Consider the following 15,704-nt stretch of genomic DNA (forward strand, 5'->3'; position numbering starts at 1 on the left):
TCGGCCCTCGGTGTATCGTGGGGGGTTATGTCCTCTGCGGGCTCGGCCCTCTGCCTGTCATGGGGGGGATGTCCTCTGTGAGCTTGTCCCTCGGTCTATCGTGGGGGGGATGTCCTTTGTGGGCTTGGTTGTCATCTGGCTGTTTTTGTTTTGTTTTTTCTTTCTGCTGTGCTGTTCGGCTTGATGTCCCCCAGACCTTTAGTCCAGGTTGTCAGGAATCCCACCGTGCTGCCACCAATATGTCACGAATCCCACCGGATATGTCGGGGATCCCACCGATCTGTCATGGTTAACGGGGAAAATACCTTTATCATCCCCACCACTCACCAATTTGTCACGAACCAGGGTGTTTGGTTGCCCCTGGTGCCTTCTGAAGGGGATTTATCTATATCCCACTTCCCAGTTCCGGTTTGGAACTTGCAGCTCTCTGGCTCGCCCCCCCCCCCTTACCCTCAGGTCAGTCAGGGTCTTGCACCTAGGGTAATTAGTCACCAGAAAGGCTGCCAGCTATGTACTGGCTATTGGGCACACTGCAGCGAGGGCGATATAACTACTCCCACTCAGGTGGGAACAATAATTATCAACGCCGCCGTCGCTACACGACTCCCAATTGCACAGGACAAGTTCTGCTGCCACCAGCTCCGATTCTCCAAGTATTAACCGGTTCGGAGCTGACCCAAATCAGTAGCGTATTTCACCACAGAGGACGTGACAGTTCGTTATAGCAGGGAGAGACAAGCTAGTAATTTTATATTTTACTCCAAAGAAAGGTAGGCAGTGTTTACAAAGTGTAAAAAGATATTATAGGAGATAAATCATATGTACAATACAATTACAAATAAAAAGGGATTAAAATTGAAAAGAACACTTACAGGTCGTTATTATGTCATTGCATCATCATGGCTGGCTGTGTGCTGGGGGGAAGGGCAAGCATATATCCAGATGCATAGCACCCCTCTGTATAGCAGCTAGACCCTGGACAAAAGACACTGAAGACTCTTGCTTCACACAGTTATTTCCTAGCCTAAAACCAAAGCCCTCCCCCTGTGGTGACCTCACTTAGAGGCTGAAACCTCCCCTTTACTTAGAATTATGAAAACTATTTTTATGCCTAGCTCGCTATATGAATCTTGTATATGAAAGACTGTGAAAGATCAGACTGTGCCCCACATCATGGGGATTCTTTTATGTGTAAACACTGAGTATTTACATGAACCGCTTACAGAGAAGCCCGCACTTTGCACTCGTTGGGTTTAGCTTCTAGCGGTTTCAGGGGGTTATAGATCTATCGATGGACATCCGGAATATATAATTCTTATATCTCTAGCCCGGATCGGTGCCACTATATAGAACCTTAAAAGAACAATAGAAACTCATGGTTTCCCCACCAGTTTCAACCAGTACCAGGTGGGAGGGGGGATGAGTAGTTTAGGGAGACTCGTCTGCCTGCAGCATAGAACCATAAAAATTCTTGTGGGAGGGGTGAAATGAGGGGTTTAGGATTCACACACACCCAGGCAGCAGGCAGAGCGAGAAGAGGGGGGAGGGGGTCGGAATGGCCCACAGCGTGTGTCTGCCATGGAACCTTCTGGAACTGAACTCACAATATGACATTTTTACATTATCGTGACACAGGTCAATTGTCTTAAAGAGCAGCCATCATCGGAAATTACTTATTGATTAAATCATTTTTTTTTGTGTAGAAATTTTAACTTTTTTTAAATTTGCAGGTTTTTTTTTTATATCTTTACAAATAATCTGTATTAAAACCTAAAATACAGAAATTGTGCAATTTTCACAGTGAACTCGGGGACCTCCGTAGACTCCTCCTGCTCGTTGTCTCTCAGGGTCTTCTGCAGCAAGTTACCAAAAGGAAGCAACGATGTGCAAGTCCAAAATGTAGACAAAGTGTTAAATCTTTATTATTAACAAATATTAAAATGACACCGGTAGATACAGGAAAGGGAAATCTATAAAATAACCTAATGGTGCATAAATGCTGTTACACAAAGGGCGCACCCCGCCCATGAACATCCCACCCAGTAAGCAATATATGGTAGCACCAAATTATTAGCAAGTGAAGGCCCCATAAATCAAAATATCTCCAAAATATAGGGGCGCACAGTACAGCCTAATGGAATCAGCAAGATCCCACAGGATCCCAATAAATAGACCAAAAGAAGTCTCCTTCTAGTGCTGAAGGAACCAATAGGGATGACCTGAATGTATTGTGCCAGGTGCACAGCGCCCGGTGAGTGTGTGCCCGCCCCAGTGCACGTTTCGCTCCTACCTTCGTCAGGGGCAGGGTCTTCTGTCCAGAACAGCCAGGGTGGGTTTTCAGGGTGCGATATCTGCAGTTGGGAGCAGTGACTGTACCGCCAGCCGGGACCACCAGTGCGTCTGACCGCTTGAGGGTCTCTAGGCGCAGGAGCGTGAGGCTCACTCTCCAGACAACGACAATCCCGGCTGTCTCCTATATTTTTACAATAATTTATTCTCTTCATTGTCCTAAGGCTCGAAGGAATCGGGAAATCGCTATTCTGCAGCGCAAAATAGATGAGGTCCCGAGCCGAGCGGAGCTGACGCAATATCAGAAGAGATTTATCGAGCTCTATGGACAAGGTAGTTTTATGTTACATGGCAGCAGTTCCGGTGGCCGTAACACGAGTGGCGGAGGTGACGTTCTTCTCCATGTGGCGGGGTCATCCTGCTATGCTGTCAGAACAAGCCAGACTTCTGCCCCTGCGGCTCCCCTCTTCTGGGAGCCTGAATCCTGTCCATGTGCTGTGAGGGGAGGAGGGAGGTGATGCTGCAGTCTCTACTCCAAGACCCGTACACGGACTGGATCCAGCAGCATCGCATCTCCCCTCACAGCACAGGTCCTATAAACGAGTCCTGTGCAGCATATCTTCCTCGATCCCTCTCTCTTTCTCTTTCTTTCTCTCTCTCGTTGCCCCGCTCTCTCTCTCGTTGCCCCGCTCTCTCTCTCGTTGCCCCGCTCTCTCTCTCGTTGCCCCACTCTCTCTCTCGTTGCCCCGCTCTCTCTCGTGCTCTCTCTCTCGTTGCCCCGCTCTCTTTCTCGTGCTCTCTCTCGTTGCCCCGCTCTCTTTCTCTCTCGTTGCCCCGCTCTGTCTCTCGTTGCCCCACTCTCTCTTTCTCTCTCGTGCTCTCTCGTTGCCCCGCTCTCTGTCTCCCTCGTTGCCTCTTTCTCGTTGCCCCGCTCTCTCGTTGCCCCGCTCTTTCTCTCTTGTTGCCCTGCTCTCTCTCTCTCTCGTTTCCTCTCTCGTTGCCTCTCTCTTTCTCGTTGCCCCGCTCTCTCTCTCGTTGCCCCGCTCTTTCACTCTTGTTGCCCCGCTCTCTCTCTGTCGTTGCCTCTCTCTTTCTCGTTGCCCCTCTTTCTCTCTCTCTCTCTCTCCCTCGTTGCCCCGCTTTCTCTCGATTCCCCCCCGCCCCGCTTTCTCTCGATTCCCCCCCGCCCCGCTTTCTCTCGATTCCCCCCGCCCCGCTTTTCCTCGATTCCCCCGCATCTCCCCCTTATCTCCTAGTCTTCCTTTCTGCAGTATCTAAGGATCCCAAGGAAGGGTCGAGTGCTCTCCCTCAGTTTCAGGCCCGGGGGCTGCTGTCTTTTGACTTTATCGTTTGTCTTTCAGTCTCGGCCACTCACAAGGAGACCAAGCAGTTCTTCACCCTGTACAACACCCTGGATGACAAGAAGCTTTATCTGGAGAAGGAGGTGAGGGATGTGGAGGCTGGGGTATAGTGGCTCAGTGACTGCGCTGTTATGGGGCGCGTGCTGATGTTATGGGGGATATCCTGTACATGCAGCACTCCGCTGGCTCTGCACCGGGCTCGTACGACCTTGTGTGGATGACCACATAGTGCCGTGTCCAGCTTTTTCAAGTGCTAGTGATAAAAATGAAGGTTTTTGTGGTGGGCTTTCCTTGGCTTTTTTGTGATCCGCGGCCTATGTTTGCGGCAGTCCTCAGTTTGGTGCTGGATCCCGTGGCTTTTGACGTCTCTTGTCTCTTTCAGGTGAATCTGCTGAATTCCATCCATGACAACTTTCAGCAGTGAGTATGAGCGCAGACCCCCGTACACGGGATTACAGCCGAGATTTGGTGACGGACATATTTTTCTTGGTTGTGCTATTGGGGGACGCAGCAGCCTTGGGTTAATCTGCTGCCACCTGGAGGCTGACTCCAGCAGTTATGTAAAGGTAATGGTTCCCCCCAGCAGACCGCACCTCACCGGCTTGCCCCAAGCATCCTCAAGTCAGCTTCTTGTCAGGTGGAGGCGGGGGGTTGATGCGCTTTCCTTTGGGCCTATCAGTGGGTCCAGTGGGCCTTGCTTACCAGCCAATCCAAGAGCCGGTGTCTGAACGCTCCACATTATCTCTCGCGGTCAGTATTGTTGGCGGGCTGTGCCCACCGGCATACCGGAGTGCTCTAATGAGCTTTGGTGCCTCTGAAGCTGTCCCTCGCTACTGGCTTTAGCTCAGTCTGTATCTACAGTGGGTACGGAAAGTATTCAGACCCCTTTACATTTTTCACTCTTTGTTTCATTGCAGCCATTTGGTAAATTCAAAACAGTTCATTTTTTTTTCTCATTAATGTCCACTCTGCACCCCATCTTGACTGAAAAAAAAACAAATGTAGATTTTTTTTTTGCAAATTAAATAAAGAAAAACTGAAATATCCCATGCTCATAAGTCTTCAGACCCTTTGTGCAGACTCTCATATTTAAGTCACATGCTGTCCATTTCCTTCTGATCCTCCTTGAGGCCGGTTTCACACGTCAGTGCCTCCGGTACGTGTAGTGACACTTTTCTCACGTACCGGAGACACTGACACACGTAGACCAATTCAAATGAATGGGTCTATGCACATGTCTGCGTGTTTTCACGGACTGTGCGTCCATGTTAAAAACAGAGACATGTCCGTTTTTCTCTGGCAGCACGGTCCGCAAAGCGTCCCGCACACGTGCACACGGAGAACAGTGTGCACTCTCCTCCGTGTGCACGTACCGCCCGCAGGAGAGACGGCGCTACAGTAAGCGCTGTCCCCTGCGTGTGGTGCTGAAGGCGGCATTCATCTCTTCTCCCCTGCAGCGTTCGCAGGAGAGAAGGGATGAAAAATTTGTGCATATTCATCACTGTAATGAGCGGTACCACGTGACCGCTCAAACTGGACAAGCTGCCGGCACTGACACCAGGCATCGCGGGAGCTGGGTGAATATTTCTCTGCAAGCGGACGGGGGGGTGGGAGGTGACCCCAAACTTTATTTTTAACAAAAAAAACAACAAAAACTTGATTTTTCATCCCTTCTCTCCTGCGAGTGCTGCAGGGGAGAAGAGATGAATGCCGCCTTCAGCACCACACGCAGGGGACTGTAGCGCTGTCTCTCCTGCACGGTCTGTGTGGTCCTCAGGCGGCACACAGCTGACGCACGTGTGCCACACTGATGTGCCACGTGAGCACACGGACATGGATAACTCCGGTACCGGTTTCTCCGGTGACGGAATTATCTGGATGTGTGAGACTGGCCTGAGATGGTTCTACTCCTTATTTGGAGTCCAGCTGTGTGTAATTAAACTGATAGGACTTGATTTGGAAAGGCGCACACCTGTCTATATAAGACCTCACAGCTCTCAGTGCTTGTTAGACATATGCGAATCATGAGGCCAAAGGAACTGGCCAAGGAGCTCAGAGACAGAATTGTGGCAAGGCACAGATCTGGCCAAGGTTTCAACAGAATTTCTGCAGTACTCAAGGTTCCTTAGAGCACAGTGGCCTCCATAATCCTTAAATGGAAGAAGTTTGGGACCACCAGGAGTCTTCCTAGACCTTGCCATCCAGCCAAACTGAGCAATCATGGGAGAAGAGCCTTGGTGAGAGAAGAACCCCAAGATCACTGTGGCTGAGCTCCAGAGATGCAGTAGGGAGAGGGGAGAAAGTTCCACAAAGTCAACTATCACCAGTCAGGTCTTTATGACAGAGTGGCCGAGGGAAGCCTCTCCTCAGTGCAAGACATATGAAAGCCGCATAGAGTTTGCTAAAAAACACAACAAGGACTCCCAGACTATGAGAAATAAGATTCTCTGGGCTGTTGAGATGGAGATCGACCATTTTGGTGATAATTCTAAGCGGTATGTGTGGAGAAAACCAGGCACTGCTCATCACCTGCCCAATACAATCCCAACAGTGAGACATGGTGGTGGAGGCAGCATCATGCTATGGGGGTGTTTTTCAGCTGCAGGGACAGGACGACTGGTTGTCATTGAAGGAAACATGAATGCGGCCAAGTACAGAGATATCGTGGATGAAAACCTCTTCCAGAGTGCTCTGGACCTTAGACTTGGCAGAAGGTTCACCTTCCAACAAGACAATGACCCTAAGCACACAGCTAAGATAACAAAGGAGTGACTTCAGAAGAACTCTGTGACCATTCCTGACCGGCCCAGCCAGAGCCCTGACCTAAACCTAATGGAGCATCTCTGGAGAGACCTGAGAATGACGTTCACCAACGTTCACCATCCAACCTGACGGAACTGGAGAGGATCTGCAAGGAAGAATGGCCGAGGATCCCCAAATCCAGGGGTGAAAACTTGTATAATTCCCAAGACGACTCATGGCTGTACTAGCTCAAAAGGGGCTTCTATCAATACTGAGCAAAGGGGCTGAAGACTTACGACCATGTGATAGTTCAGTTTTTCTTATTTAATAAATTTGCAAAAATTTCTACATTTCTGTTTTGTTTTCCAGTCCAGATGGGGTGCAGAGTGTACATTAATGAGAAAAAATGAACTTTATAGAATTTACAGAATGGCTGCAATGAAACAGAGTGAAAAATGTAAAGGGGTCTGAATCCGTTCCGTAACCAGTGTCCCTTTTCTAAGTTTGACGGGATACATACTTTGCTTTCTCCGATGCTAGACTTGGTGTAAAGGTGCTGTAGGCCGTCGTCGCCCAGGCAGCAGCTTACGTACGAATCCCTCTGTGGTGACGGTATTTGGAGGAGGCCTGGTGCTAGCAGGCACGGAGTTGTCTGCTGGGGGAGGAGTGAACTTTTTTTTTTTTTTTTTTGGTAAAATGTTGTGTCAGCCCCCCGGTCTCCACAGCCTTAGGGTACCGTCACACAGTGCCATTTTGATCGCTACGACGGTACGATCCGTGACGTTCTAGCGATATCGTTACGATATCGCAGTGTCTGACACGCAGCAGCGATCAGGGATCCTGCTGAGAATCGTACGTCGTAGCAGATCGTTTGGAACTTTCTTTCGTCGCTTGATCACCCGCTGACATCGCTGGATCGTTGTGTGTGACAGCGATCCAGCGATGCGTTCGCTTGTAACCAGGGTAAACATCGGGTAACTAAGTGCAGGGCCGCGCTTAGTAACCCGATGTTTACCCTGGTTACCAGCGTAAACGTAAAAAAAACAAACAGTACATACTCACATTCCGGTGTCTGTCCTCCGGCGTCTCAGCTTCTCTGCACTGTGAGCGCCGGCCAGCCAGAAAGCGAGCACAGCGGTGACGTCTGACGTCTGACGTCACCGCTGTGCTTTCCGGCTATGGTGCTTACACAGTGCAGAGAAGCTGAGACGCCGGGGGACAGACACCGGAATGTAAGTATGTACTGTTTGTTTTTTTTACGTTTACGCTGGTAACCAGGGTAAACATCGGGTTACTAAGTGCGGCCCTGCGCTTAGTTACCCGATGTTTACCCTGGTTACCAGGGACTTCGGCATCGCTCCAGCGCCGTGATTGCAACGTGTGACCGCAGTCTACGACGCTGGAGCGATAATCATACGATCGCTGCGATGTCACGGATCGTGCCGTCGTAGCGATCAAAATTGCACTGTGTGACAGTACCCTTACCCTTGGTTCCTGTGTCACACAATGAAGACTACAGGAAAGATATTTTACTGTGAGTCCCAACGCTCTTCATTTTGTTCTCAGGGCGATGGCCTCCTCTGGCACCCGGGAGCAGTTCCTCCGGCAGATGGAGCAGATTGTGGACGGCATCAGACATAGCAGGAATAAGGCAGGAGGACATGTGGGAGAGTGGTGTGGAGGGTTAGGCCCCCAGTGGGGAGGACTCCTCAATATGGTGTTTTCTAGATGGAGAAGAAGAAGCAGTTAAACAAAATGAGGCGCGATCAGCTGAACGACGAGTATCTGGAGATGCTGGAGAAGCAGCGCTTGTACTTCAAGACTGTGAAGGAGTTCAAAGAGGTGAGAGGCCCGAAGCCGAGATCAGGGGCTGCAAATCGCCACCCCTGAGGTCTCCTCTGCTCACATCTTTATTTCTTCTATTTTTAGGAATGCCGCAGGAATGAGCTGCTGCTGAGTGATCGCACCCCCTGATCATCCTCCGTCCCGGGAACATCCACCACACATTGAGATGACTGTACATAATATGCAGTGGTCAGGGCCCATCACCCGCTAATAAAGCTCTGCCATGTCCTCCTGTCCCAGCGTGTGCTCTGTCACCTGAGGGGAAAACACCACCATGTGGCCCCTGCTCGGTCTGTTACCTGGAGCAGATATTGGGGTAGATGTGGAAATGGGGACCGTTGTATAGATAGATGTTATAGGTAGATGTGGGATGGCGGCAGCTCAGCCATTCAGGGCCAGGGTGTAGCTGTGGGTCTGGCCTTCACGCTGGCCGTTACGCTCACTACACAGGGTTGTCTTCTGATGCAGTTCCCCAGTAATGACCTCCGTAGGCTTCCATGGTTGTTTAAGCAGTGCCATTCTGAATGTTTGCCCGCGGCAGTCCCAGGTCCAGCAGGGACTCTCTGTTCCTGCTGAGGGCGCTCCTAATCTCGCCATCCTCCTTATTCCTGGGAGGGTGGCAGTGTTCTTGTTGTTAAGTCCTGCAGTTTTTCTTTCATACACCGAGCTTATTCTTTATCCTTTAGGCTACTTTCACACTAGCGTCGTGCACTGCACGTCGCTATGCAACGTTGCAGCGCACCGACGCATAGTGTGGAAGCGCTGCACAACGGGGGCAGCGGATGCTGTTTTTCAACGCATCCGCTGCCCCATTGTGAGGTGCGGGGAGGCGGGGGCTGAGTTCCGGACGCGCATACGCAGTTGGAAAAGACGGGCACGACGCACTAAAAAAGTTACATGCAAAGTTTTTTGGTGGCGACTGTCCGACGCAACCGTCACACGACGGTTGCGACGTGTGGCAATGCATCGCACTGCGTCACTAATGCAAGTCAATAGAGAAAAAACGCACTTTTGCAGGATGCGTTTTTTCTTCAAAACGACGCATAGCGACGTGCAGTGCACGACGCTAGTGCGAAAGTAGCCTAACTCTGTACCTCAATTTCATAAAAAGAATGTCAGCTGGTTTTTTTACCACCTTCTCAGAACTGAAGCATGGTGTAGGACCTGAGAGCCTGATCCCAGCGATGTCACTGGGATACTTGTTACAGTTTTATCAGCAGAAGATTATTACTAGAGGACTAGTAAACCTGCAATGTAGTTCTCCATATTCATGAGCTGTTTATATCCCACTCTCACCACCCATTGGCATCTTTTTGGCTGTGTACAGTATACTCACAGCTTCCCATCAGAGCCATTATACACAGAAAGCTGCCCATCAGTCAGTGGAGTGGGTGGGGTCATACGGAGGAAGCTGCCCATCAGTCAGTGGAGTGGGTGGGGTCACACGGAGGAAGCTGCCCATCTGTCAGTGGAGTGGGTGGGGTCATACGGAGGAAGCTGCCCATCAGTCAGTGGAGTGGGTGGGGTCACACGGAGGAAGCTGCCCATCAGTCAGTGGAGTCACACGGAGGAAGCTGCCCATCAGTCAGTGGAGTGGGTGGGGTCATACAGAGAAAGCTTCCCATCAATCAGCGGAGTGGGTGGGGGTCATGCGGAGGAAGCTGCCCATCAGTCAGTGGAGTGGGTGGGGTCACACGGAGGAAGCTGCCCATCTGTCAGTGGAGTGGGTGGGGTCACACGGAGGAAGCTGCCCATCAATCATTGGAGTGGGTGGGGTCACACGGAGGAAGCTGCCCATCTGTCAGTGGAGTGGGTGGGGTCACACGGAGGAAGCTGCCCATCAATCATTGGAGTGGGTGGGGTCCTTCGGAGGAAGCTGCCCATCTGTCAGTGGAGTGGGTGGGGTCACACGGAGTAAGCTGCCCGTCAGTGGAGTGGGTGGGGTCCTACGGAGGAAGCTGCCCATCAGTCAGTGGAGTGGGTGAGGTCACACAGAGAAAGCTGCCGATCAGTCAGTGGAGTGGGTGGGGTCATACGGAGAAAGCTGCCCATCAGTCAATAGGAATAAGTTCTGACTACTTCAATTACACATACAGAGCTCTCAGCTGCCGTTTCTTGTGCCTGCGAGTGTAATCCTAAACCTCTCATTTCTCCCTCCTTCAGGAATTTTTATGTCTATGAGCTGCGAAAGCAGGTCTCCTTAAACCCCTCATTCCTCCCCCTCCCACCTGATACTGGCTGAAACTGGTACAGCAAGCATGGGATTGTATTGTTCTTTTAAGGTTATGTACAGTACAGAGCAAAAGTTTGGACACACCTTCTCCTTTAAAGATTTTTCTGTATTTTCATGACTATGACTATGCCAAGAGTGTGCAAAGCAGTCAAAGCAAAAGGTGGCTACTGTGAAGAACCTAGAATATAAGACATAATTTCAGTTGTGTCACACTTTTTTGTTAAGTATATAATTCTACATGTGATAATTCATAGTTTTGATGCCTTCAGTGTGAATGTACAATGTTCATAGTCCTGAAAATTCAGAAAAATCTTTAAATGAGAAGGTGTGTCCAAACTTTTGGTCTGTACTGTATATATTTGTAAGATCCTTCATACCGGTTATATGGCGAATTCTTTGTTTTTCTGTTTAGAAAAATTCCTTGAAAAAGGCCATAAAGGCCCGAAACATTGGGAATATTATTTCTGTTTATTTATTGTTCGGCTGTGAACCACAATAAACTGCAAACTATTTTCTTTTCCATCATATGGACCGAGTCTTTTTGGATCTATTTTGAGTGCTTTAGTTTTCCATAAGAGTCTGGTTATGGTTACAGTGCATTTAGTATCTTATAACAATGAACAAGGCCTGGATTGGGAAAGACGTCTGGACACCACCAAGTGAAAACAGCGAAACCTAACCTCAATTACATCCTCTCTCTTGTGGAGGTGTCTTCTCATGCTCCTCTTCACAACCACACGTGGGTATACGCTTCCAGGTTTGGTGTTATCCTCCTCCTTATCCTCACAACCACACGTGGGTATACGCTTCCAGGTTTGGTGTTATCCTCCTCCTTATAACAAACATACAAACACCAGGGTGAACGTATTCCGTGATGCAAGTCACTAATTTTTTTTGTGTGAGGGTGTCTGATGCCCATAAAATATTTTTTTAAAATGTACCCCCCATGGGGAAATGTTTGTCAGCCCATGCAGTTCGTGTCTGGGCATTACGTGTCTAGGAGGCCGGCTCCTTTACATTGGGCCTAGTTTGTAATGAGGCCTTCCTCCACGTCTCCTCATCCGCTAGTGATCACTGATGAGAGAACGTGCTCGCCACTGCTTCGTACTTGCCCGAGTGTCTCTGTGCTCTGCGGGCACCGAGCATTTCCGGAATTCTTGGGCAGGAGCTTGTGTCTCTGCCCTGCAGTTCCGGCATTAGTTACAGCGCCAGTGACCGTGCAGGGACTGTCAGCCATGCACTGTAATACAGCAGCCATCTTTGTTGTGGTATTACAGCGATTGGCCGCACAGCGTCATCAGGTCTATCAGAGGCCCGGCGCCGCCCTGCTCCGCACTTTCTGCTCCGCACTCAGTGTAGGGTTTGGCAACTTATACAGGGTGGCTCAGTGGTTAGCACAGCAGCCTTGCAGCGCTGTAGTCCTCTGTTCTAATCCCACCATGGACAACATCTGCAAGCAGTCTGTATGTTCTCCCCGTGTTAGCATGGGTTTCCTCCGGGTTCTCCGGTTTCCTCCCACATTCCAAAGACCTAGTGATAGGGAATGTAGATTGTGAGCCCCATCGGGGACGGCGATGATAATGTGCAAACTGTAAAGTGCTGCGGAATAGGTTAGCGATATATAAAGATTTCATTTTGTTATACCTACAAATTTTAGTACAAAGCAATCCAGAGCCCCATTTTTGTAACATTTGCTTGGCCACACTGCGGACTACAGCCAGGTGATTTTAATACAGGAGTACGGCATCTGTGGTGTCCCAATCCTCGCTGTGCAGGCACACATTGCATTCTTTGGTCTGCTACTCTGCTGTATACGGATTTGTTTGTTTTACAAGTTTGTATAAAATGCTGGCCACATATAGAAACTTATCTCCGTCACACGTTCCGTCACACGTCTGGTCTATGTGTGCTCTCCAAATCTTGGCTCTCCAGCCATACGTTCCAGTTTTCGGTCTGCCACCCTCGGTGTATACAGTATTTTGTTGTTTTTAAGTTGTATAAAATACATCCCACATATCGAACCAGTGTTCTCTCCGTCCGCCGCCCGTTGTGTGTGTGGTCTAGAAGTAGTTGTTTTTCATGCATACATTCCTATTGTTGGTCTAATACCCTAGGTCTATAATGTTTGGTTTTTACCCAGTGTGCGGTGTGGTAGTTCGGTGACACGCCTCATCTATCCGTGGCCTAGTCTGATTTTCAGGCTTCCATTCTCCTTTTTTGCGGTGTTACTCTAGCTCTAAACACTATTTAGCAGTAAAAATCAATACACAGGCCACATACTGAAGAGTCTGGGATCCGTCAGACGCCAGATGTATCTGTGGCCTACAAACTGGATTTCGGGGCCACATTCCACCGTATTTGCTGTCTTTGACCTGATTTCTATACACTATTTTTGGGGCCAAAACAAAAACACAGGCCACATATTTTACAATTTTAGAAACTTGAGATGTGGAGGAAGGCCTCATAAAACACATCATCCACCGCCACTAGATCACCAGGGTCAACGGGTTCCGTGCTGCTACAGCCAATTATTTCTTGGCAAGGGTGTCTATGATCCCCATAAAAAATTATTTTAAAAATGTACCCCCCATGGGGAAATGTTTGCCAGCCCATGCAATTACTGTATGGGCAGTACGAGTCTAGGAGTCCGGCTCCTTGGTGATGGGACAATTTGCTTCGGAGGCCCTCCTCCATGTTTCTTCCAAGGGGGGATTTGGGGTGCTTGCAAATTTGGGTAAAGGCGGCCTTTGCATTCAATGCATAAGGAACCTGTGTGACAGGACCAACTGAAGACTGTAAAGTGGGTTTTCCTGTGGCCATCCAGTATCTGGGTTCAAAGGCTTATTGGGTGTATATGACTGGGTAGCAGGGCAGGCCTTGCATTCAATGCAACATTTGTTCAGGAAGCCCTCCTGTACCTCTCATGAAAGGGGTACTGGGGTGCCCCGTAATTCTTGGTAGCCCAGCCACTCACTGCATAGGCAATAACAGCATAGGAGACCCACTGTTTTTAATAATGGCCCTTTAAGAGTATCTGAGCTGCGGCCACCGGCATTAGGGGCTTATCGCATGCTGTAGATAAGCCCCCGATGTAACCTGAAAGATGAAAAAAACAGGTTGTATTATACTCACCCAGGGGCGGTCTGGTCCGATGGGCGTCGGTGACGTTCTCTTGTCTTCATCTCTCTCCTAGTACTGCAGTGCCCAGGCGCTGGGCCTCTCTGACCTTTCCCTGCGCTCTGCAGTACTTTGCTCTGCCCTCAACAGGATAAAGTACGCCGGAGCATGAAGACAAGAAGAGGATAACATCGTATGAAGATAGGAGGCCCCGAACCGCGACGCCCATCGTACCAGGACCGCCCCTGGGTGAGTGTAATCTAACCTCTTTTTCTCATCTTTCAGGATACATCGGGGGCTTATCTACAGCATTACAGAATGCATTAGAGTGCTGGAAATAAGCCCCGGAGGCCGCAGCTTATATACAAATTTTGGGGTGACAGATTCCCTTTAATGCCGCCTGATGCACCAGTAGAAATAGGCTGTGACTAAGTCCCTCCTTCATAAATGGAACAAGATGGGTCTGCGTATGTGTCACACACCACATGGCCAGCTAGGGGGTTACAGGTTACAATGACATTTCCCAGTGAATGCATTTGTAGTGGTTGAAAGCAATGTTAAAGTTGAAAAACGCAGCGTCTGAACTAAGCCTAAGTGGGAGAGGAAATTTTCCATCTGGGGTTAAATATTTGGTCTTACAGGCAAGTCATTAACCTGCAAAGGATGGACCTTGACATATTTCCAAGCAAAACCCATTTTGGTTTCGTTTTCATGCGTTTTTTGTGGCACAGGGAAAAATGGCATGAATCTTGGAAAAAAATGATTAACCCCTTCACCCCCGGAGCTTTTTCCGTTTTCGTTTTTCGCTCCCCTCCTTCCCAGAGCCATAACTTTTTTATTTTTCCGTCAATTTGGCCATGTGAGGGCTTATTTTTTGCGGGACGAGTTGTACTTTTGAACGACATAATTGGTTTCAGCATGTCGTGTACTAGAAAACGGGAAAAAAATTCCAAGTGCAGTGAAATTGCAAAAAAAGTGCAATCCCACACTTGTTTTTTGCTTGCCTATTTTGCTAGGTTCACTAAATGCTAAAACTGACCTGCCATTATGATTCTCCAGGTCACTACGAGTTCATAGACACCTAACATGACTAGGTTATTTTTCACCTAAGTGGTGAAAAAAAATTCCAAACTTTGCAAAAAACAAAACAAAATTGCGCCATTTTCCGATACTCGTTGGGACTCCATTTTTCGTGATCTGGGGTCAGGTGAGGGCTTATTTTTCACGTGCCGAGCTGGCATTTTTAATGATAGCATTTTGGTGCAGATACGTTCTTTTGATCGCCCGTTATTGCATTTTAATGCAATGTCGTGGCGACCAAAAAAACGTAAATCTGGTGTTTCGAATTTTTTTCTCATTACGCCATTTAGCGATCAGGTTAATGCTTTTTTTTTTTATTGATAGATTGGGCGATTCTGAACGCGGCGATGCCAAATATGTGTAGGTTGGGGTTTTTTTTATTGATTTATTTTGATTGGGGCGAAAGGGGGGTGATTTAAACTTTTATATTTTTTTTATTTTTTTCACATTTTTAAAAACTTTTTTTTTTTACTTTTGCCATGCTTCTATAGCCTCCATGGGAGGCTAGAAGCAGGCACAACTCGATCGGCTCTGCTATGCAGCAGTGATCATAAGATCGCTGCTACACAGCAGATTTGCAGGTGTGCTGTGAGCGCCGACCACAGGGGGGCGCTCACAGCTACCTGCGATCAGTAACCATACAGGTCTCAAGGACCTCTATGGTTACAATGGAGGAGCATCGCCGACCCCCGATCATGTGACGGGGGTCGGCGATGCGCTCATATCCGGCCGCACGCGGTAGTTAAATGCCGCTGTCTGCGTTTGACAGCGGCATTTAACTAGTTAATAGGCGCGCGCAGATCGCGATTCTGCTCGCGCCTATTGCGGGCACATGTCAGCTGTTCAAAACAGCTGACATGTCCCGGCTTTGATGTGCGCTCACCGCCGGAGCGCACATCAAAGCGGGGGTCCCGGCATGTGACGTACTATACCGTCACATGTCGGGAAGGGGTTAAGACTGTGTAAGGCTACGTTCACATTTGCGGTCAGCGCCGCAGCGTCGGGCGCCGCAGCGTCGCCGCATGCGTCATGCGCCC

General features: G+C 49.1%; 1 protein-coding gene across 4 annotated transcripts in view; it reads left to right on the forward strand.

Annotated features, from left to right (window-relative positions):
- The window catches only part of CCDC93 (CCC complex scaffolding subunit CCDC93), a 73,958-nt gene extending 65,493 nt beyond the window's left edge, over positions 1-8,465 (forward strand). For all 4 annotated transcript variants that reach the window (XM_077273427.1, XM_077273428.1, XM_077273429.1 and 1 more), the window contains 6 exons: positions 2,514-2,622; positions 3,651-3,733; positions 4,033-4,070; positions 7,959-8,043; positions 8,121-8,234; positions 8,322-8,465. In XM_077273427.1, the coding sequence (XP_077129542.1) occupies positions 2,514-2,622; positions 3,651-3,733; positions 4,033-4,070; positions 7,959-8,043; positions 8,121-8,234; positions 8,322-8,366 (474 nt within the window). In that variant the 3' untranslated portion in view covers positions 8,367-8,465. The remainder of the gene's footprint in view (positions 1-2,513; positions 2,623-3,650; positions 3,734-4,032; positions 4,071-7,958; positions 8,044-8,120; positions 8,235-8,321) is intronic.
- Positions 8,466-15,704: the final 7,239 nt, after the last annotated feature.

Source organism: Ranitomeya variabilis, chromosome 7 (genome assembly GCF_051348905.1).
Source record: "Ranitomeya variabilis isolate aRanVar5 chromosome 7, aRanVar5.hap1, whole genome shotgun sequence".
Lineage (NCBI taxonomy): Eukaryota > Metazoa > Chordata > Amphibia > Anura > Dendrobatidae > Ranitomeya > Ranitomeya variabilis.